The sequence below is a fragment of the Hyla sarda genome, chromosome 1 (genome assembly GCF_029499605.1).
Source record: "Hyla sarda isolate aHylSar1 chromosome 1, aHylSar1.hap1, whole genome shotgun sequence".
NCBI classification, from domain to species: Eukaryota; Metazoa; Chordata; class Amphibia; order Anura; family Hylidae; genus Hyla; species Hyla sarda.
This window is the reverse complement of record NC_079189.1, coordinates 459,734,562-459,751,455: the sequence shown is the minus strand read 5'-3', so window position 1 is coordinate 459,751,455 and position 16,894 is coordinate 459,734,562. Positions and strand designations below refer to the sequence as shown.

The window sequence follows — 16,894 nt, the reverse complement described above, 5'->3', positions numbered from 1 at the left end:
TATCATGTGCATTCTAGTGTCCAGGAAAAGAAAATTTCAGGTTTTCCACGTCTTTTTGGTAAGAAATACACAGACCTGAACAGACTGCAAATAAGGTTGTGAAAGGGATAGTCCATTGAATTGTAAGGTCAGGTGGAAACCGCTGATATATAATGTATTTTATATAAATATAAAAACTAGTAAAATCTAAAACCTACAGTTCTAAGTAGCTAAATACTGGAACTTATATTTTATGTAAAGTGTTTTAATGTTACAGCAACCTCTTATTTACAACACACCTCTGTATCAAGGGGTTAACTTTAATACATTATTATAAGTACAGTTTAATTAATTCATCACTTATAGCAGATGGAGTCAAAACCCCAAGATCTGTAAAAAGCAGTGTGATAAGGGAGGGTGATGTGTAGTCAATCCAGGGGTGCTCTTTCATCAGGTCCTTCTTCTGCTGCTGTGTGTCTGCTTTATACTGCAAGAAACAAAAACCATGAAGTAACTACTATTGTGCACCGCTCAAACAGTATACCGTTATTACTTCCTAAATCTTCATTTTCAGAACATCTTTGGATGACAATTCTATTTGTTTAAGGGAACCGATCATAAATTGCTTATCATGCTGCTTGAACCACAAGTCACTGGGGCAATCCCCGGCTGCTTCTCCCCACCCCATCGGCCTTGATTGTAGATCGCCAGTCTTGGTTCAAGGACCATGAAAGCAGTGACAGGTTCCCTTTAACCTCTTAATGAGAATCAATATGCCTTTTTATTTCTGTCGGTGGACACTGAATATAGAGCTCCTATGCCTGCTCTATAAGCAGCGGGTGTCAGCTGAATCTTACAGCCAAAACCTCTGCAACTACCCTGATCAGACTTTAGTCCTATCCTAGCAATTTAACCCGCTGAATACTGTGATCTTAAGTAGAGAGTGAACTGAAAGGTGCCATACCTGTCATGGATAAGATTGGTACCCCCACAACACAATTGCAGGGTGCCGATCAAGTAAAATGGCAGTCCGAGACCTCCTGAAGGCCTCTGTGTTTGCTATAGGCAGATCTGCTTGTAGTCTGCCTCAGGCAGGACAAGACTACTGATTTGACAGTTCACTGCAAATGATTGCTTTTAAAAATATACTCCGTATTAATAAAACTAGGTCCATCCACTTTTCCCATTATTAAGAGTCTTGGATGTCCATCCAATTAAAATAGAATGTTACTAATCCTGCATGGTGAACAACATTAATGATCCCAAAGTCGCACTAATAAAAAGTACAGGTCATGGCGCCAAAAATTAACCATTATACAGCTCTGTAGACGAAAAAGAGATAGGGGTATGAATATGGCAATTCAAAGCATTTATTCTATTTAAGTTTTAATCTTTAATAGTAGTAAAACAAAATTAAATTAAATTTTCAGACCTCAATTTTTTTCAACAGTACAGTTTATGGTAAAATGAAGGGTGTCTTAAAGTACAATTACTTAAAAAAAATAAAAAAAAAAAAGCCCTCGTGTGGCTCTGGATGTGGACAAAAATGTGTTTTGGCTCTTAGATGACATGGAGTTACAATCATGACAATCCCTGTTGGGGGAAGGGGTTAAAATTAAAAACATCTATGGCCAATTTTGAAGATGGGGTGTCTGGCAAGGACTGGTATTAGTACAAAATGTCAGGTAACGTTTTATGCAGATATCTGATTTAGTCAACATGGCACAAAGGCACAGTCAGCATAAACTACTTAAAATGCTCTACTATATGGTTGGTCAAATAGTCAAAATAAAGTTTTCTGCGGACAGGGGATCAATAATCCCGTCTTGGTGCCTGGTGAGGAGCCCAGCAATCTTCACTTATTTTGAGGATAAGCAATAAGCTTGGTGGGAAAACTCCTTTAAAAAGGTGTTTAACACTAAAGACTCATCCACAATCCACAGCATAAAGGATAAGTGTCTGACCACTGGGACCTCTCCACCCCCCCCCCCCCCCCCCCATGCATTTTGTGACAGGGCCTGCCAAACATGGCTCTTAATGCAGCAGCAATGTGTAGACACAACTATTGCTCTAGTCATTGGCCACAGGAGTGTCAAAGATAGCCTAGGGCTAGGAACATACTTAGGGAATACCTTTGCTATTTAAAAATGCTTAACAGTCTGTTAAGCTCATACAAACCATAAGTTCTTTTCTTACTTACCTTGAACTTGTCTGGCACATCTCTCTGATTCAGAGGGAAGAGGCGCACAAATTTGAAACTTTCCGCCACCACGTAGAATGGTTTATTCTGAGCTTTGGCACATACAGCCATTTGATTTGTGCCAATCTGCAATAAAATACATAACACACTGATATTACAGGTTTGTTTGGTTGCTTTACAGGGTTGTCCAGGATTAGAAAAAAAACGCTGCTTCTTTCTTGCAAAAACTGAACCACTCCTCTCCACAGGTATTGCTGCTAATATTGTCACAGGGGAATGCTAATTCTGGACCCCGGCGAAAGAAAGAACATGATCATTCTTTTGGTGGAACTCTACCCGAAACTACATTGCCATCAACAGGGACAGCACTTGTCCGAACAGTCAGCATCAATGTATTCTGGAGGCTCCTGCTGCACATGGAATCAGACGCAGTAAGCGTAATGTAAACTGGCAGGTACACTGCAGCTGGCAGTCACTGGTGATTTGGGGGGGGGGGGGGGGGGGGGCTTAGCTCATAAAGCCTTAGTATTCTATATTAGCCCTATTAACCAAAAGGAACAGATCTGCCCTCATAATATGCTGCTCTTAAACAGGTGCCCGATTAAATTTAATTCATAGTAAGGATACATTGTTCTGTATAGTACATAGCTCAGCTGATGAAGAACCCCATTCAGGAGAGACAACAGTATGTTATAGGAGTCAGTGCTGTATGGCTCCAAAAGGCAGCCACAATGATTCCCAGTATCAACTACAATATGCCACCTCCTCATACAGGGAGACTCCCGATTTTTAACCACGAAAGGGTAGGGCTGCCCCTTGGGGCTGCAAGATGTTAGTTTGGGTTGGGAGCATTAATAGTCAGGCACACTAAGTACTATACATTGCATTACAGGAAGGATGAAGGATGGGTAGAAGTAGTACCAGTACAATCAATTACCGTATTTTTTGCCGTATAAGACGCACTTTTTCTTCCCCAAAATTGGGGGGGAAAAGTTGGTGCGTCTTATACGGCGAATACACACCTATCGCGGCGGTCCCTGCGGCCATCAACGGCCGGGACCCGCGGCTAATACAGGACATCACCGATCGCGGTGATGCCCTGTATTAACCCTTCAGACGCGGCGTTCAAAGCTGACCGCCGCGTCTGAAGGGAAAGTGACACTAACCCGGCTGCTCAGTCGGGCTGTTCGGGACCACCGCGGTGAAATCGCAGTGTCCCGAACAGCGTACAGGACATTGGGAGGGATCTTACCTGCCTACTCGGTGTCTGCTCCATGCCGGGATCCCCTGCATGGCCGGCGCTCTCCTTCGACGTCATCGCGTCCTGGCGCACGCCGTCCCGTCATCCAATAGGAGGGGTGTGCGTAGCAACGTGATGACGGCAACGTGATGGCGGCAACAGAGAGCGTGGATCCCGGGGAAGAAGACGTCGGGGACACCACAGGGTCGCGGTGACGGCTCCAGAGAGGCAGGACACGTGAGTATTACCTCCTATACCAGTGGTCTTCAACCTGCGGACCTCCAGATGTTGCAAAATTACAACTCCCAGCATACCCGGACAGCCAACGGCTGTCCGGGCATGCTGGGAGTTGTAGTTTTGCAACATCTGGAGGTCCGCAGGTTGAAGATCACTGTTGGGTTCAGAATCTTTTTTTTTTCTTCTAGATTTTGCACCTTTAAAATTGGGTGTGTCTTATATGCCGGTGTGTCCTATAGGGCGAAAAATACGGTACTTGGTGATGGCAGAAAGTGACAAATTAAACAAATGGTCATTCACCTTATTGATGATTCCTCCGCTCTCCACCACTCCTTCAGCCCCCACAATCACCAAGTCTACTTTCTCCATGATATACCTTGCAAAAAGAAACCTTGTAAGTTATAAAACCACAGAGATTTAGTTTTGTACCTTCACATCATCACTAACTCACCCTACTGCAGCATCCAGGATCACAGTTACTGGCATATTAATGTTCTGTAGAGCTTTTGCCATATTCCTCCTATAATGAAGAAATAAACAATTGTATGTATATAGTTCAGGCTTTCAATATCCATTTTGTTCAGCATGTACTACCATTTTATAATGGAAACCGTATACTTAAGGGGGTGTTCCAATATATTTAAAAACCATTCTGCAGCCTGCAAAGATTCAAAAGAAATAAAATAAATAAATAAATATACATACATACATACATACATACATACATACATATATATATATATATATATATATATATATATATATATATATATATATACACACACATATATATATAAATATATACTTATCCCGTCTGGTCCAGCACGGGACTGGAGGCTTTGTTACTTTTCCTCAGGACACACTCTTCTTATGAATTTCTGAACACACTATAGCCTCAGGGAATTACGAATTCCTCCTGGGTAGGTGAACACAGTCACTGGCGAGGTGGGTATGGGGCACTTGGTTATTTGACAGCACTAGCAGGCTAGGATGTTTTTTTTTTTAAACATATCGGAATACCCCTAAGAAAAAAAACTATGTATGCTAGCACTAAAGTAAAGTACTAGCATACATAGCTGGAAGAGTTTAAGAATAGTTATTTTCCAAACCACATGACAGTAGTCTATTCAACGCCTATTTATTTATGTTAGCATTTAAAAAAAAAAAAAAAAAAAAAGAAGGTCGGCATCATGGCTTTAAAGATCTGCTATTTTGGTCAGTATGTATTTTTACCAAAACCAGGAATGAAGCTGAAAGAGAAACTATAATGGAAAATGTGCCCCTTTTTCTGTGTTTGGGCTTAAAAAAAACAATGCTGACCAATATAATACGTGTAAACCCAGCCTAACTCTAGAGCAGTGGTCTCCAACCTGCGGACCTCCAGATGTTGCAAAACTACAACTCCCAGCATGCCCGGACAGCCTTTGGCTGTCCGGGCATGCTGGGAGTTGTAGTTTTGCAACATCTGGAGGTCCGCAGGTTGGAGACCACTGCTCTAGAGCTTGAGGAGAATAGAGGCATGCTCACCCTGATAAGTCCGGCTGTGATTCTGTAACATAGACACTAAATCGTTTATTAGCAGCTGCAGCTTCTTCTAAAACCTTCAGAACCACCCTGGAGTACGCATGGGTTAATATTTTCTGCAAAATTAACAAAAGTGCAAAGTTTTAAAATATGCCATATAATATGTCCAGAATGAGCATAAATATAATTTTACAATAATATAACACAATGGTTTTCATTTCAAAGGGTTGTCCAGAAACCCAAAACAAGTGTTTACTAAATAAACACGTGAAAACAGCGGCCAGGTTGTCCTTATAGTCATGTGACCAACTTCTCTAAACTCCTTCACGAAACAGCGTGTACATTTATGTTGCAAGACAGTGGTTCCCAACCTGCTTTACAAGTAACCCCAAGGGTACTTAGCAGTTCTCCAGGGGGTATTCAGTAAAAATCAGTAATGGTTAATCATCGGTCACTGCTTCTAAAGTGGCCACTTCCACTTTAAAAGAAATGAGCCATGGCTTTTGGTATGCTGATGTCACTGCACTTAGGAGAAGAGTAGGAGGGTAGCAGAAGAGAAGTGCAGGCACCAGCACTATGGACCAAAGCAGAAGGTCCCCAGACAGGTGGAGCAATGGATCACTGAAGGGCCCTCTAACTACCGTATTTATCGGCGTATAACACGCACTTTTAAATCTTAAATTTAAGGCAAAAGGCATGTTATACGCCGATAAATCTTCTGGTCACTGATTTAAAGCGGCCGCAGCAGCGTCTGCTTGTTAAGTGTTTAACAGCACGGCCGCGGCCACTTTAAATCAGTGACCAGCGGCGTCTCCTTCCCGCACTGTCACTTGTTTTCTCCTGCACTATCCACAGGTACTGGTGCGGGAGTCGCTGATTAAAATGAGCCCTACCTTGTCTGGATCTGCCCTACCTTTTAATCAGCGTCTCCCACACTATCCACCAGTACCTGTGGATCGTGCGGGAGACAAGTGAGTTTCACTTTTCATTTTCCCTCCCTCCCCCCTCCCTCATCATTCCCCCTTTTCCTGCTTTTTATAGTTTTGTTTATTTTCCTTACCTGTCTGCGCTTCGGCAGGTCAAGTCAGGCGGAGGGTCTTGCGGTCAGTGAAGCAGATGAGTTACGTCCTCTGCCGGCTTCTCTGTGCGGCATCACTTCATTTCCTGTAGTCGCCGCCGAAAAGTGACATCCGTGATGCCGCACAGAGAAGCCGGGAGAGGACGTAACTCATCTGCTTCACTGACCCCGCAAGACAGCCGAAGCGCAGACAAGTAAGGAAAGGGGAAGAGTGGTCTTCAACCTGCGGACCTCCAGATGTTGCAAAACTACAACTCCCAGCATGCCCGGACAGCAGTTGGCTGCCCGGGCATGCTGGGAGTTGTAGTTTTGCAACATCTGGAGGTCCGCAGGTTGAAGACCACTGGATGCCATAGGAGGAACATGATGGGGGGGGATGATGAGATGGCGAAATAATGGGGGGGGGATGATATAGGGGGAAATGGTGAGGGGGGGGGGAAATGATGAGACAGGGGGAAATGATGAGGGGGAGGGATGAGGGACATGATGAGACAGGGTGGGGGGATGATGAGGGGGAATGATGGGGGGACATGATGAGACAGTGTGGGGGGAGGATGAGGGGGCGAATGGGCATTTTGCAGGCCTAACACACTAATATATATATATATATATATATATATATATATATATATATATATATATATATATATATATATATATGCAGAATAGGGGCCTACAGCTATAAAAGAGGGGCAGAGAGGGGGCCTAACTACAATATGGGGGCACAAAGTGGGCTTTTGTAAAGAGGTGGGCATTGTGCTGGAGAAAGACTGGCCTAAAAATTTTGTTTGGCTGGTTCTGTGGAGACAGGTCTTGACCAGGAAAAATCTGAATAGGATTTTAATGGGGTTGGTCGGGGCCTGGGGAGATAAGGAGAGAAGCAGGGGGCCTGCGGGATATGGAGTTTAAAAAAAAAAAAAAGAAGCATATAAATTATACTATGTGTTAAGCCTAATTGGCTTTATTTGTGGGAGTGGCGTGGGGTATATAATCACCCCTCTCCCACACCTGGGGGCGTGTGTTACGTTGGCGGTAGTTCTCTAGTAGTCTACCGTGTTAGTGCATACGTCCCCCCCCCTGGAGTGTCGTTGGTAGTGTGTAACGGTTCTATCCCCCGTCCTCGCAGAGGTTGGTTAGGTAAGTGCCAGTGTGGCTCTATGTTGTTCAGCCCGGGTTCGTAGTGCCGGAGCAGGCTCACCCCCAGCTGGGTCGCTTGCCTCCTCGCGCTCCCCCAGGTTTTTTGTACCCCGGTTTTTCTTGCATGTTTTCCCCTTCCCGTGTTCCCTCACCGCTCACCTGGCCCGCCCGGTTCCCGGTCCCGAGGGAGTGGAGTTGCGCCTGCTGCCGGGCTCGGGGATCCCCATTCGCCCCGGCGGTCGGCGTCGCTTCCGGTCACTCCTTCCCACAATACAGAGGGCGAGAGTACGCGTCCCGGCGTCATCACCCGGCGCCGCGTCGCCACGGGGGGGGGCTCCGTTCCTGCACCCAGCTCTGCGGCGACACGGGCTGCGGGGGCGGGGCCCCGCCGTTGAGGGGGGCGGCGCCACTCCCCGGAGCCACACCATCCCTGTCATGGGGGCCAGCCGGGACGTGCGCAGGGTGCCATCCCACAGTCGGGTCCGGGCGCTCTCCCCCCCTTCCTGCTAGCTCCCGGCGTGCTTATGCATGGTCGGGTGCCGCGAGGGGGGGAGGCGCCCGGGGTCTGGGCTGTCGGGCCGTGAGCGTCGGCATCACCCAGGTTCGGCCACCATGTCACACCTGCCCCCCCCCCCCCTTCCTTCTCAAAAAAAAAAAAAAAAAAAGGGGGGAACCAGCCCTATGGCCAGGCACATGCTGTCCCTCATCATTAATGACTATAGTATTTGTCTTACCCTTCAGGTTCCACTGTCGTTCCTAAGCCCCACAAGTGGCTTCGCCTCTCAGCTTTCAGCTCGAGGTATATAAAAAAAAAATAAAAAAAAAACGCATATACTGATTTCACTTCTTCTCACATAGCCATCAGTTCTCACTTCTGCACGACATTCAATCATTTTGGCCAACACATTTCACGCGCTGGACCCGCCGCTGACGCGGCCCAGGGCCTCGGGCGGCCGACACCCCCGTTCAGCCTGGGCCGTTCGCGTCAGTGGGGGCCTTGGTGTAGCCCGTTGTTCCTGACTTGCTTCAGCACAACGCAACTCGACACACACGAACACTGGGTCATCCGTTATCTGACACACCCCAAAAAAAAAAAAAAAATAAATATATATATAGGGGGAAACTCATTTTTAGCCCACCACGTCACGCACTCATCACGTCAGGCACTCAGCTGCCACCCATTTTCACTATGTGTTGTCTGTCTCTGTGTATCCCCTCAGCCGTGAGCCGGATCGTGCCTATTCAGGCTCCTTCTATTCCCACAACTCAGGATACAGCAGGTCAGTGTTACAAGATAGCAGCCAGAGTTGTTCAGGTACCATCCCTGTTCTCACTAGCATCCAACTTTGTCTACCGGCACCCGTTACTGGCCCGGACAGGTTCCGACGCAGCATGTCGCAACCCTCTGACATTGAGGACACCCTCTCCGTCCCCGAGACCCCAGCAAGAGCTTCGGACCGGGGTAGCATGTCCTCCTACCGTACCTGGACAATCCCCAAACTGATGCAGGAACTCAGGAGGAGGGGCACCCCCTTTCCGGCCTCAGCCAAGAAAGGGGAGCTGTTCAACCTGCTGGGCACAGACCGGGCCCCCCCGGCGAGGCAGGCAGCAGCATCGGACCAAGCGTCCAGTGCTTCACTTTCGCAGCTCCACACCATGATGAGCCAGGTGCTCACATCAGTGTCCGGGCTACAGGATAGACTAGAGGACATGGAACGCGCCAGGGTCACGGACACAGCCCCAGCTGTTCCTGTTGCTTCTACCTCTCAGGCTCCGCCTTCAGGTATGCTTCAGCCTCCCCCGAATGTTACACCCGCACACTTTATCCCGGCAGCAATTAAAAAAGACATTCTGGAGGGCAAGAATGTCAACTTGGCTCTTCTGCTGATAGCCACCACGGACATCAATGACACCAAAACCGTTGCCTGTGGCGATCTCGCTGTCACCTTCAAAAGCAAAGATGCCAGGCTTAACAGGAAACTAACAATTAACGAGTTTGTCATAGCCTTTGGGCTATATAGAGACGTCATTTGCTCAGTTAGTCCCAGTCGCAGGGAGGAACTTGATTTGTACCTCCACAAGATCGCACAAATGGCGTACAAACACGGAGGGTCCACTTTCTACGAGTACCACAAATCTTTTGCTGCTAAGGCAGCTGCTTCTTTCGAGCAATTCAATTACACGACCAACTGGGGAGCCGTTGACACTGAACTTTACTGCGAGCATTTCGCAGGTCTAAAAGCCCCCTCCTGCAGCTGGTGCGGGGTCACTGCACACACCACTAATTGGTGCCCCCTGAGCAAAGATCAGGCGGATACAAGCACCAACAGGAGCCAAAATATCTCCTTAGGCCCCAGTCAGAGGAACTCTCCTGCTCTAGACAGGCTAGGTAGGCCGGTCAGGTTTCTGGGCAAGACTCAGATATGTAACAATTTCAACCTCTCTGCATGCACCTACAGCAACTGCAAGCTTCTCCATGTGTGTTTTCTCTGTTTCCGGGCCCACCCCAGCTCCATCTGTTCTCAAAAAGGCAACCAGGCGTGACTAGGCGTGGTGCGGGTTGACGCCCTGGCCCGCATTTTAGCCAGCCACCCTGATCCCTGCTGGGTCAGATGGTTAGTTGGGGGGTTTCGCGAAGGCTTTCACACAGGGTTGGTCGCGTTGCCTCAAAGCACGTATGAATGCCTTAACCTTCAGTCAGCACTCGCTGAACCCACGGTGGTGTCACAATTAATACAAACCGAACTTCTGAAAGGCTTTATGATCGGCCCTTTTGATGTACCCCCTTTTTCTGTCTGGAGGGTTAGTCCGTTGGGGCTAGCCACTGGGAAGTTTTCTAATAAAAGAAGGTTAATCTATGACCTCTCCGCGCCTTACTCTTCTAACATCCCTAGCATCAATGCACTGATCCCTTCCGATCAGTTCAGTATGAAATATTCCACTATCGATCAAGCCATACAGGCCATACTACAGCTGGGCAGGGGCACGTGGCTCTCCAAAGCTGACATTACCGACGCCTTCAAACTTCTCCCCATCAAGCAAGACCTGTGGCAGTGGCATGGTGTAAAATGGGCAGGCAAGTATTACTTGCCACTAAACTCACCTTTGGAGCCAAAAGTAGCCCCTGGCTTTTTGATCAACTAGCCACGGCCTTACACTGGGCCTTACAACATGTCTCCAACTGTCACTACACTATCCACTATCTGGACGACTTCCTGTTGCTGGAACACCCTGGTCACAGTCCCTCTAATCTCAGGTCACTGCTGAGGCTGTTCAAGGAAGTTGGGGTCCCAATCGCACCCCATAAGACCGAAGGCCCGTCCACTCAGCTCACCTTCCTAGGCATCATCTTAGACACAGAGGAAATGCAAGCCAGGCTTCCCCAGGAGAAACTGGCTAGGATCCGTGAGGTTATCCAAAAAATTACAAAGTGCCACACAGTATCCAGGGTGGAGCTCCAAAGCCTCCTAGGCATGATGGCCTTTGCGATGAGGATCATTCCGCAAGGTAGGTCATTCATATCCAGACTCCTGGACTTACTTCCTTCAGTTTCCGGGCAGAGGCATGTCATTCGAATTGACAGCGAGGCAATGTCAGACCTGGCCATGTGGGGTCACTTCCTGAATAACTGGAACGGAATCTCGCTCTTTGTCCCCTCAGCCACGGAAACATCCCCCTCCGTGGTTTCTGACGCCTCAGCCGTCGGTTTCGCCGCTCTCCATGGCGCACACTGGCTGGCCAGTCCTTGGCCTCAGGACATACTGCTTATCCCGAATTTTCACGAAACTTCGCCCTTATTTGAGATCTATCCAATAGTAGCAGCCGCTGCCGTATGGGGTGATTCGTGGGTCAACTCCACTGTCCGCTTCAGATGCGATAACATGGCCACAGTAGACATCTTAAGGAAAGGGCGTTCTAAGTCCCCGCATATCATGCGTTTTGTCAGGAAGTTTGTCTTGATCGCTCTTCAGCACAATTTTCACTTTTGTGTTGAGCACATTGAGGGTACTAAAAACACAGCAGCTGACGCTCTGTCACGAGGTAACATGAAGCTGTTCTTTCAGGTACACCCAGAAGCAGACATCGTCGGGGTCCCAGTTCCTTCAACACAGTATCTCCAGATGGACAAACAGACTTCATCACAGTGGCAAATTCTTTAATCAGACAGTCCCTTGCACCCAGCACCAAACGGGCGTATGACGCAGCTCTAGCCTCTTTTTCCCCGTTCATGCACAAACAAGGTCTCCCTGCCACAATTTCGGTTCGTTCCTCTCTTGCTTATGTCGGTTTCTGCCATTCTTCTCTTCACCTCTCCCACAACACCATCAAGCTTCACTTAGCAGGGTTACAACACCATAGATCCTTCTCACATCCCGACGCACTTTCTCTACTGTCCACTAACCCTATTAAGGCGGCACTCAAAGGCATCCTTGTCCTGTCACGTCCCAAACCACCCTCCCGTGCACCAGTCACTGGCGACCTTTTCCGATCCATGTCCTCACTCCTGGACACTCACCTGTTTGGTCCCAGACTCAGCACTGTCATCAAAGCAGCGATCTACTTGGCCTTCTACGGATTCTTGAGGCCGGGGGAGTTCACACGCTGCGGTCGAAGGTCACGGGGTCTTCTCCTGAGCCAACTATCACCGCACGGGGCAGGGTTTGCACTCACTCTGTCTTCCACCAAAACCTGTAGACGGGGAGCCACCATACGCTATTTCCCCACTTTTCACCAATGGTGTCCGGTCCTGGCCCTCACACAACTCCTTTCCACGTTCCCTGGACAGCCAGCGCACAGCCCTCTTCTGCCGGTCAATGGGTCAGCACTCTCCTCTTCACAGTTCACCAAACACGTGCGGTCCCTTGTCAGAGTCCTGGGACACGAGCCTAGTGGCATTTCAGGTCACTCGTTTAGGATCGGAGCAGCCTCTGCAGCGTCTAAACACAATGCCCCTGCACACGTCATCAAGAAGTTGGGGCGCTGGAATTCTGGCTGTTTCGAGCGCTACGTCCCTGACCCGTCCACCGAGATGGCGGGGGTGTTTAAAGTGTTGGCTCTGTAAATTCAAATAAAACTCAGTTGTACCCTACCTCCGACTCTTTGCCCTCTATCAGGCATACCCACGGTCGCGGTAATTGGGCACACCTCATCCGCTAGTTTTCCCTCTTAGGTCCTCTAGATGGTCTCCTGTTTCCAGGTCGGTAAGTACGGTCAGTATTATACAGTTTGTACAGTTCCCACTCTAGGCTCTTGGAGCCATGACCACAAGTGTTAAGCCTAATTGGCTTTATTTGTGGGAGTGGCGTGGGGTATATAATCACCCCTCTCCCACACCTGGGGGCGTGTGTTACGTTGGCGTCACCCACCCAGCCCTCCCTCATTTCTCATAATTCCCACTAGGGTATGCCCTCTATCAGGCATACCCACGGTCGCGGTAATTGGGCACACCTCATCCGCTATTTTTCCCTCTTAGGTCCTCTAGATGGTCTCCTGTTTCCAGGTCGGTAAGTACGGTCAGTATTATACAGTTTGTACAGTTCCCACTCTAGGCTCCTGGAGCCATGACCACAAATCAATTACATGAATGTGTCTAATACGGAGGTACAATTTTTGGAAATTGGCTGCCAAGGGGTACTAGGGCAAAAAAAGGTTGGAAACCTTTGAGATAATGCTACATGGGACGTGAAGGCTATGCTATCAGGCTCTGATGATAGACAACATAGGCGTCACAAGTTGGCCCTAGGTCTCTCTCATACTTACAGCTCCATCTTTTATAAACGGGCAGCAGAGATTTGTAATCTTGTCCCTTGACAAGGAGATCCTTTTTAGAAAGAGTTCACCTCGCTCGCTCATCCTTTCTTTGCATAAAGCATAATTCTGGAAAAAAAATGATATATATCACTGGGTGGATATGGTTGCAAACATATTAATAATAAACTGTATAAAACAAAGCTCATCCTGATTTGTTAGAGTTAATCCTCAGTGTGTTTTTCTTGGTGGTGGTGGGTTATGAAAGGTTTTGTAGCATTCCACGGGATTCCTTCTTTCTGTACGGTTGTACCTGTATGTTGGCAATGGATCAGACCATGAAGCACTTAGAATATATGGTTGGCATCTGTGCATATGTACCCTTAGATATGCTAGTGGTCACCTTCCCAATGGAAGCACAATTTGTCAGCACATGCGCCATTTCTCAGGCCTGGCTGTAGCTGGTGGAGTACATGCAGTAGACATTATAGGAAGACAGTTGGCAAAGTTAGATTTTCCAATAGAAAAGTAGGGATAAAATGTAATATTTCTATCACTGTCATACTGAGTAATAAATCTTACACCACACTGTTCTGTTTGCCATTTTCAGTCTGCACAGTAGTCAGCAAACTGCAATAGGTTTATTAGAAGTGTGCACTGGAGACACAGGACTTCTGGGAGATGTAGTCTGTAGTGCATACGGTCTGTCATGTGATGTCCACCCACAGAAAGCAAGTAACTAAAATGTATATTTACTATAAGGCTTGAGGGAACATCGATTTAGGCAACTAATTCTGTAATAAAGTATTTTTTTTCTACAAAACAGATATAGATAAGAAAACAGTATATTTAAAAGGGGTTAGCCACTTTATTCTGCTCTCCCACGTTACAACTGAGTGGGAGAGCAGAATAGGGCCAACTTTTTTGTATTTACTCTACAGAAGCTTAAAGGGGTACTCCATTGCTCAGCATTTGGAACAAACTGTTCCGAACACTGGAGCCGGGAGCTTGTGACGTTAAAACCCACGCCCCCTCAATGCAAGGGGGCATGGGAGGGGGCGTGATGGCTGTCTCGCCCCCTCCTGTAGACCTGCATTGAGGGGGCGGAGCGTGACTTCATGAGTGTGCAAGGTTATGACGTCACGAGCTCCCGGCAACGGCTCCAGCATTCGGAACAGTTTGTTCCAAACGCTGAGCAGCGATGTTCCCCTTTAAAGGGGTACTCCACTGCCTCAGCATTCGGAATATTTAGTTCCGAATGCTTAGTGCGGGCGCCGGGGCTTGTGACGTCAAGTACAACCCCCCTCCCCCCCCCCCCCCCCCTCGTGAGTACCCCTTTAAACAAGGAGTACCCCTTTAAACAAAAATTGTCTAACCCGTGAGTAAAATTTGTAAACATAACGGGGGGGAGATTTTATTAAAAGTAGGTCTGATCAGTTGTTATTGCCAACTTTTCCTCTGCACAGGTTTTAAAAATTCTCTCTGAATGTTTATTTTTAATTCTACAGTATTATGTTCCCCTAAATAGTGTAGTGCATTGCCCATACTTATTTCCACCATAATCCGGATTACTGGACAGTTCGGATAAAAAAAACAAGACTTCAGGCAAATGATGGCTGGGATAAAGAAATGCAGAAGCTTTGAGAACACTTACAGAATGTTCCAGCTCAGAAGTGAGTGTAATAAACCTTAGGAAGAGTTCCCCTCCAGAGGAGACGGCAACAGAGGAATCCACCTTGGACATAGTTTGAATAGCATCCTTTAGACTTCCGATCAGGCCTTGTATAGTTTCGCCTAGAACAAAAATCTCAAAGTTATAAACTCCTTAATGGTAAGAGAAACAAGACAGAACTGTTCAGACAAGCCAAGATACAAAGACAAATTGACCTTGTTACCTATAGCAACAAGCCTTTGGCTGTCTGGGCATGCTGGGGGTTGTGGTTTTTGCATTAGTTGGTGGCAGCCTTGTTGGGAAACACTGGTCTAAGGTGTATGACGGGCTCCTGACTTTTCACCACTAGATGATGTTGGTGTAGAGAAGGATTTTTAAAGCGAAACGGACAGCCGGTTCCCCCATACTAAACCCAATACACAGAATTATAATGCTGGTGAAGCGGATTAAAAATAGGTATAAGTTACCTGGATCCGGAGATAGACCCCTTATTAGCCAGCAATGCTTATATGTTCACACTCACACGATCCCCAACACGGCTTGACTACAATACGAATAACCAAACAGTAGAACAGCCAGTGGTAAACGATGAGAACTTTATTCAGAACCAAGTAAAAACCGCGAGGCAAGTGGTACAGCCAGCATAAAACAGCAACACTGGAGAGATCGTGGACGCGTTTTGGGTAAGACCCTTCGTCAATGCACACAAATTCTCAACTACAGTCAGGTATATATAGGGATCTGGAAGTGTGGAGGAGGAGCAAGGAGAGAGAAAACCTCCATTTAACCCCTACCAACCCACAACCGGATCGACCCGCACACAATACAATTGTGATTGAACAATGACAGCAGATTCTGTATACTACGCAGGTTGGCAGTCCACCTATGTAGTATACAGAATCTGCTGCAAGACATGTAACTTATCGTACATTGGTAGTACCATACGCCCTTTAAAGAAAAGGATTAAGGAGAACATCTGTGCTATAACAAATCCGTACCATGTGAACATCTCGGGTGCCTCTCGGTACTTTCGTGATGTCCACTCAGGTGATACCTCTTTGTTAAGCTTCTATGGTGTGAAGCTGGTACGAAAACCTTGGCAAGGCGGTGACCATGTTAAGTTGCTGCGAAATAAAGAGGTGTATTGGATTCACACTTTGGACACTACCCAACCGTTTGGTCTAAATTGCAGGACAGATTTAATACTTCATTGCTAACACTGATGGTTTTTTGTTCTCTGCCCTTTGTTTGTTTTAAATGGATTTTCCTCTTTTGTCTTATTTTCCATATGTAACTTTTCTATGCAAGTGTTACTTCGTTTTCTCTTTTCATGATGTTATATTTACTTATGTCAGTGTTCTGTCACAATTGTATTGTGTACAGGTCGATCCGGTTGTGGGTTGGGAGGGGTTAAATGGAGGTGTTCTCTCTCCTTACTCCTCCTCCACACTTCCAGATCCCTATATATACCTTACTGTAGTTGAGAATTTGTGTGCATTGATGAAGGGTCTTACCCGAAATGCGTCCACGCTGTCTCCATTGTCAGGAACTGTCCAGAGCAGCATAGGTTTGCTATGGGGATTTTCTCCTGCTCTGGACAGTTCCTGATATGGGCATCAGGTGTCAGCAGAGAGCACTGTGGACAACACAAAAAAGAAATTCATAAAATAAATAATTTCCTCTGTAGTATTCAGCTGCTAATAAGTACTGAAAGGATTAAGATTTTTTAATAGAAGTAATTTAAAAAAAAACTTTCTGGCACCAGTTCATTAAAAAAAAAAAAAAAAAAAAAAGTTTTTAACCAGAGTACCCCTTTAAAGTCCCCCATTATTATCACCTCATTCTGATTTGCTGCCATGTTTATTTGCCTCTGTTATTGATCTTCTGCCTCTTTCATTATGTTTGGTGGCTTATAGCAAACCCCTATCAGAATATTATTATTTGTATCTCCGTATATTTCTACCCATAATGACTCCACATTATCGTTTCCCTCCCGTATATCCTCCCGCAGTGCGGCCTTCAGACTGGACTTTACATAAAGTCAGACTCCTCCCCCTTTCCATTTTGTCCGATCCTTCC

At 46.8% G+C, this 16,894-nt stretch overlaps 1 protein-coding gene across 1 annotated transcript in view; it reads right to left on the bottom strand.

Moving 5' to 3' along the window:
* Positions 1–279: 279 nt before the first annotated feature.
* The window catches only part of EIF2B1 (eukaryotic translation initiation factor 2B subunit alpha), a 20,238-nt gene continuing 3,623 nt past the window's right edge, over positions 280–16,894 (bottom strand). The window contains exons 3-9 of the mRNA XM_056534341.1: positions 14,798–14,937; positions 13,156–13,272; positions 5,184–5,296; positions 4,108–4,176; positions 3,957–4,032; positions 2,180–2,305; positions 280–466 (exon numbers count right to left, since the gene is read on the bottom strand). Coding sequence (XP_056390316.1) covers positions 311–466; positions 2,180–2,305; positions 3,957–4,032; positions 4,108–4,176; positions 5,184–5,296; positions 13,156–13,272; positions 14,798–14,937 — 797 coding nt within the window. The 3' untranslated portion in view covers positions 280–310. The remainder of the gene's footprint in view (positions 467–2,179; positions 2,306–3,956; positions 4,033–4,107; positions 4,177–5,183; positions 5,297–13,155; positions 13,273–14,797; positions 14,938–16,894) is intronic.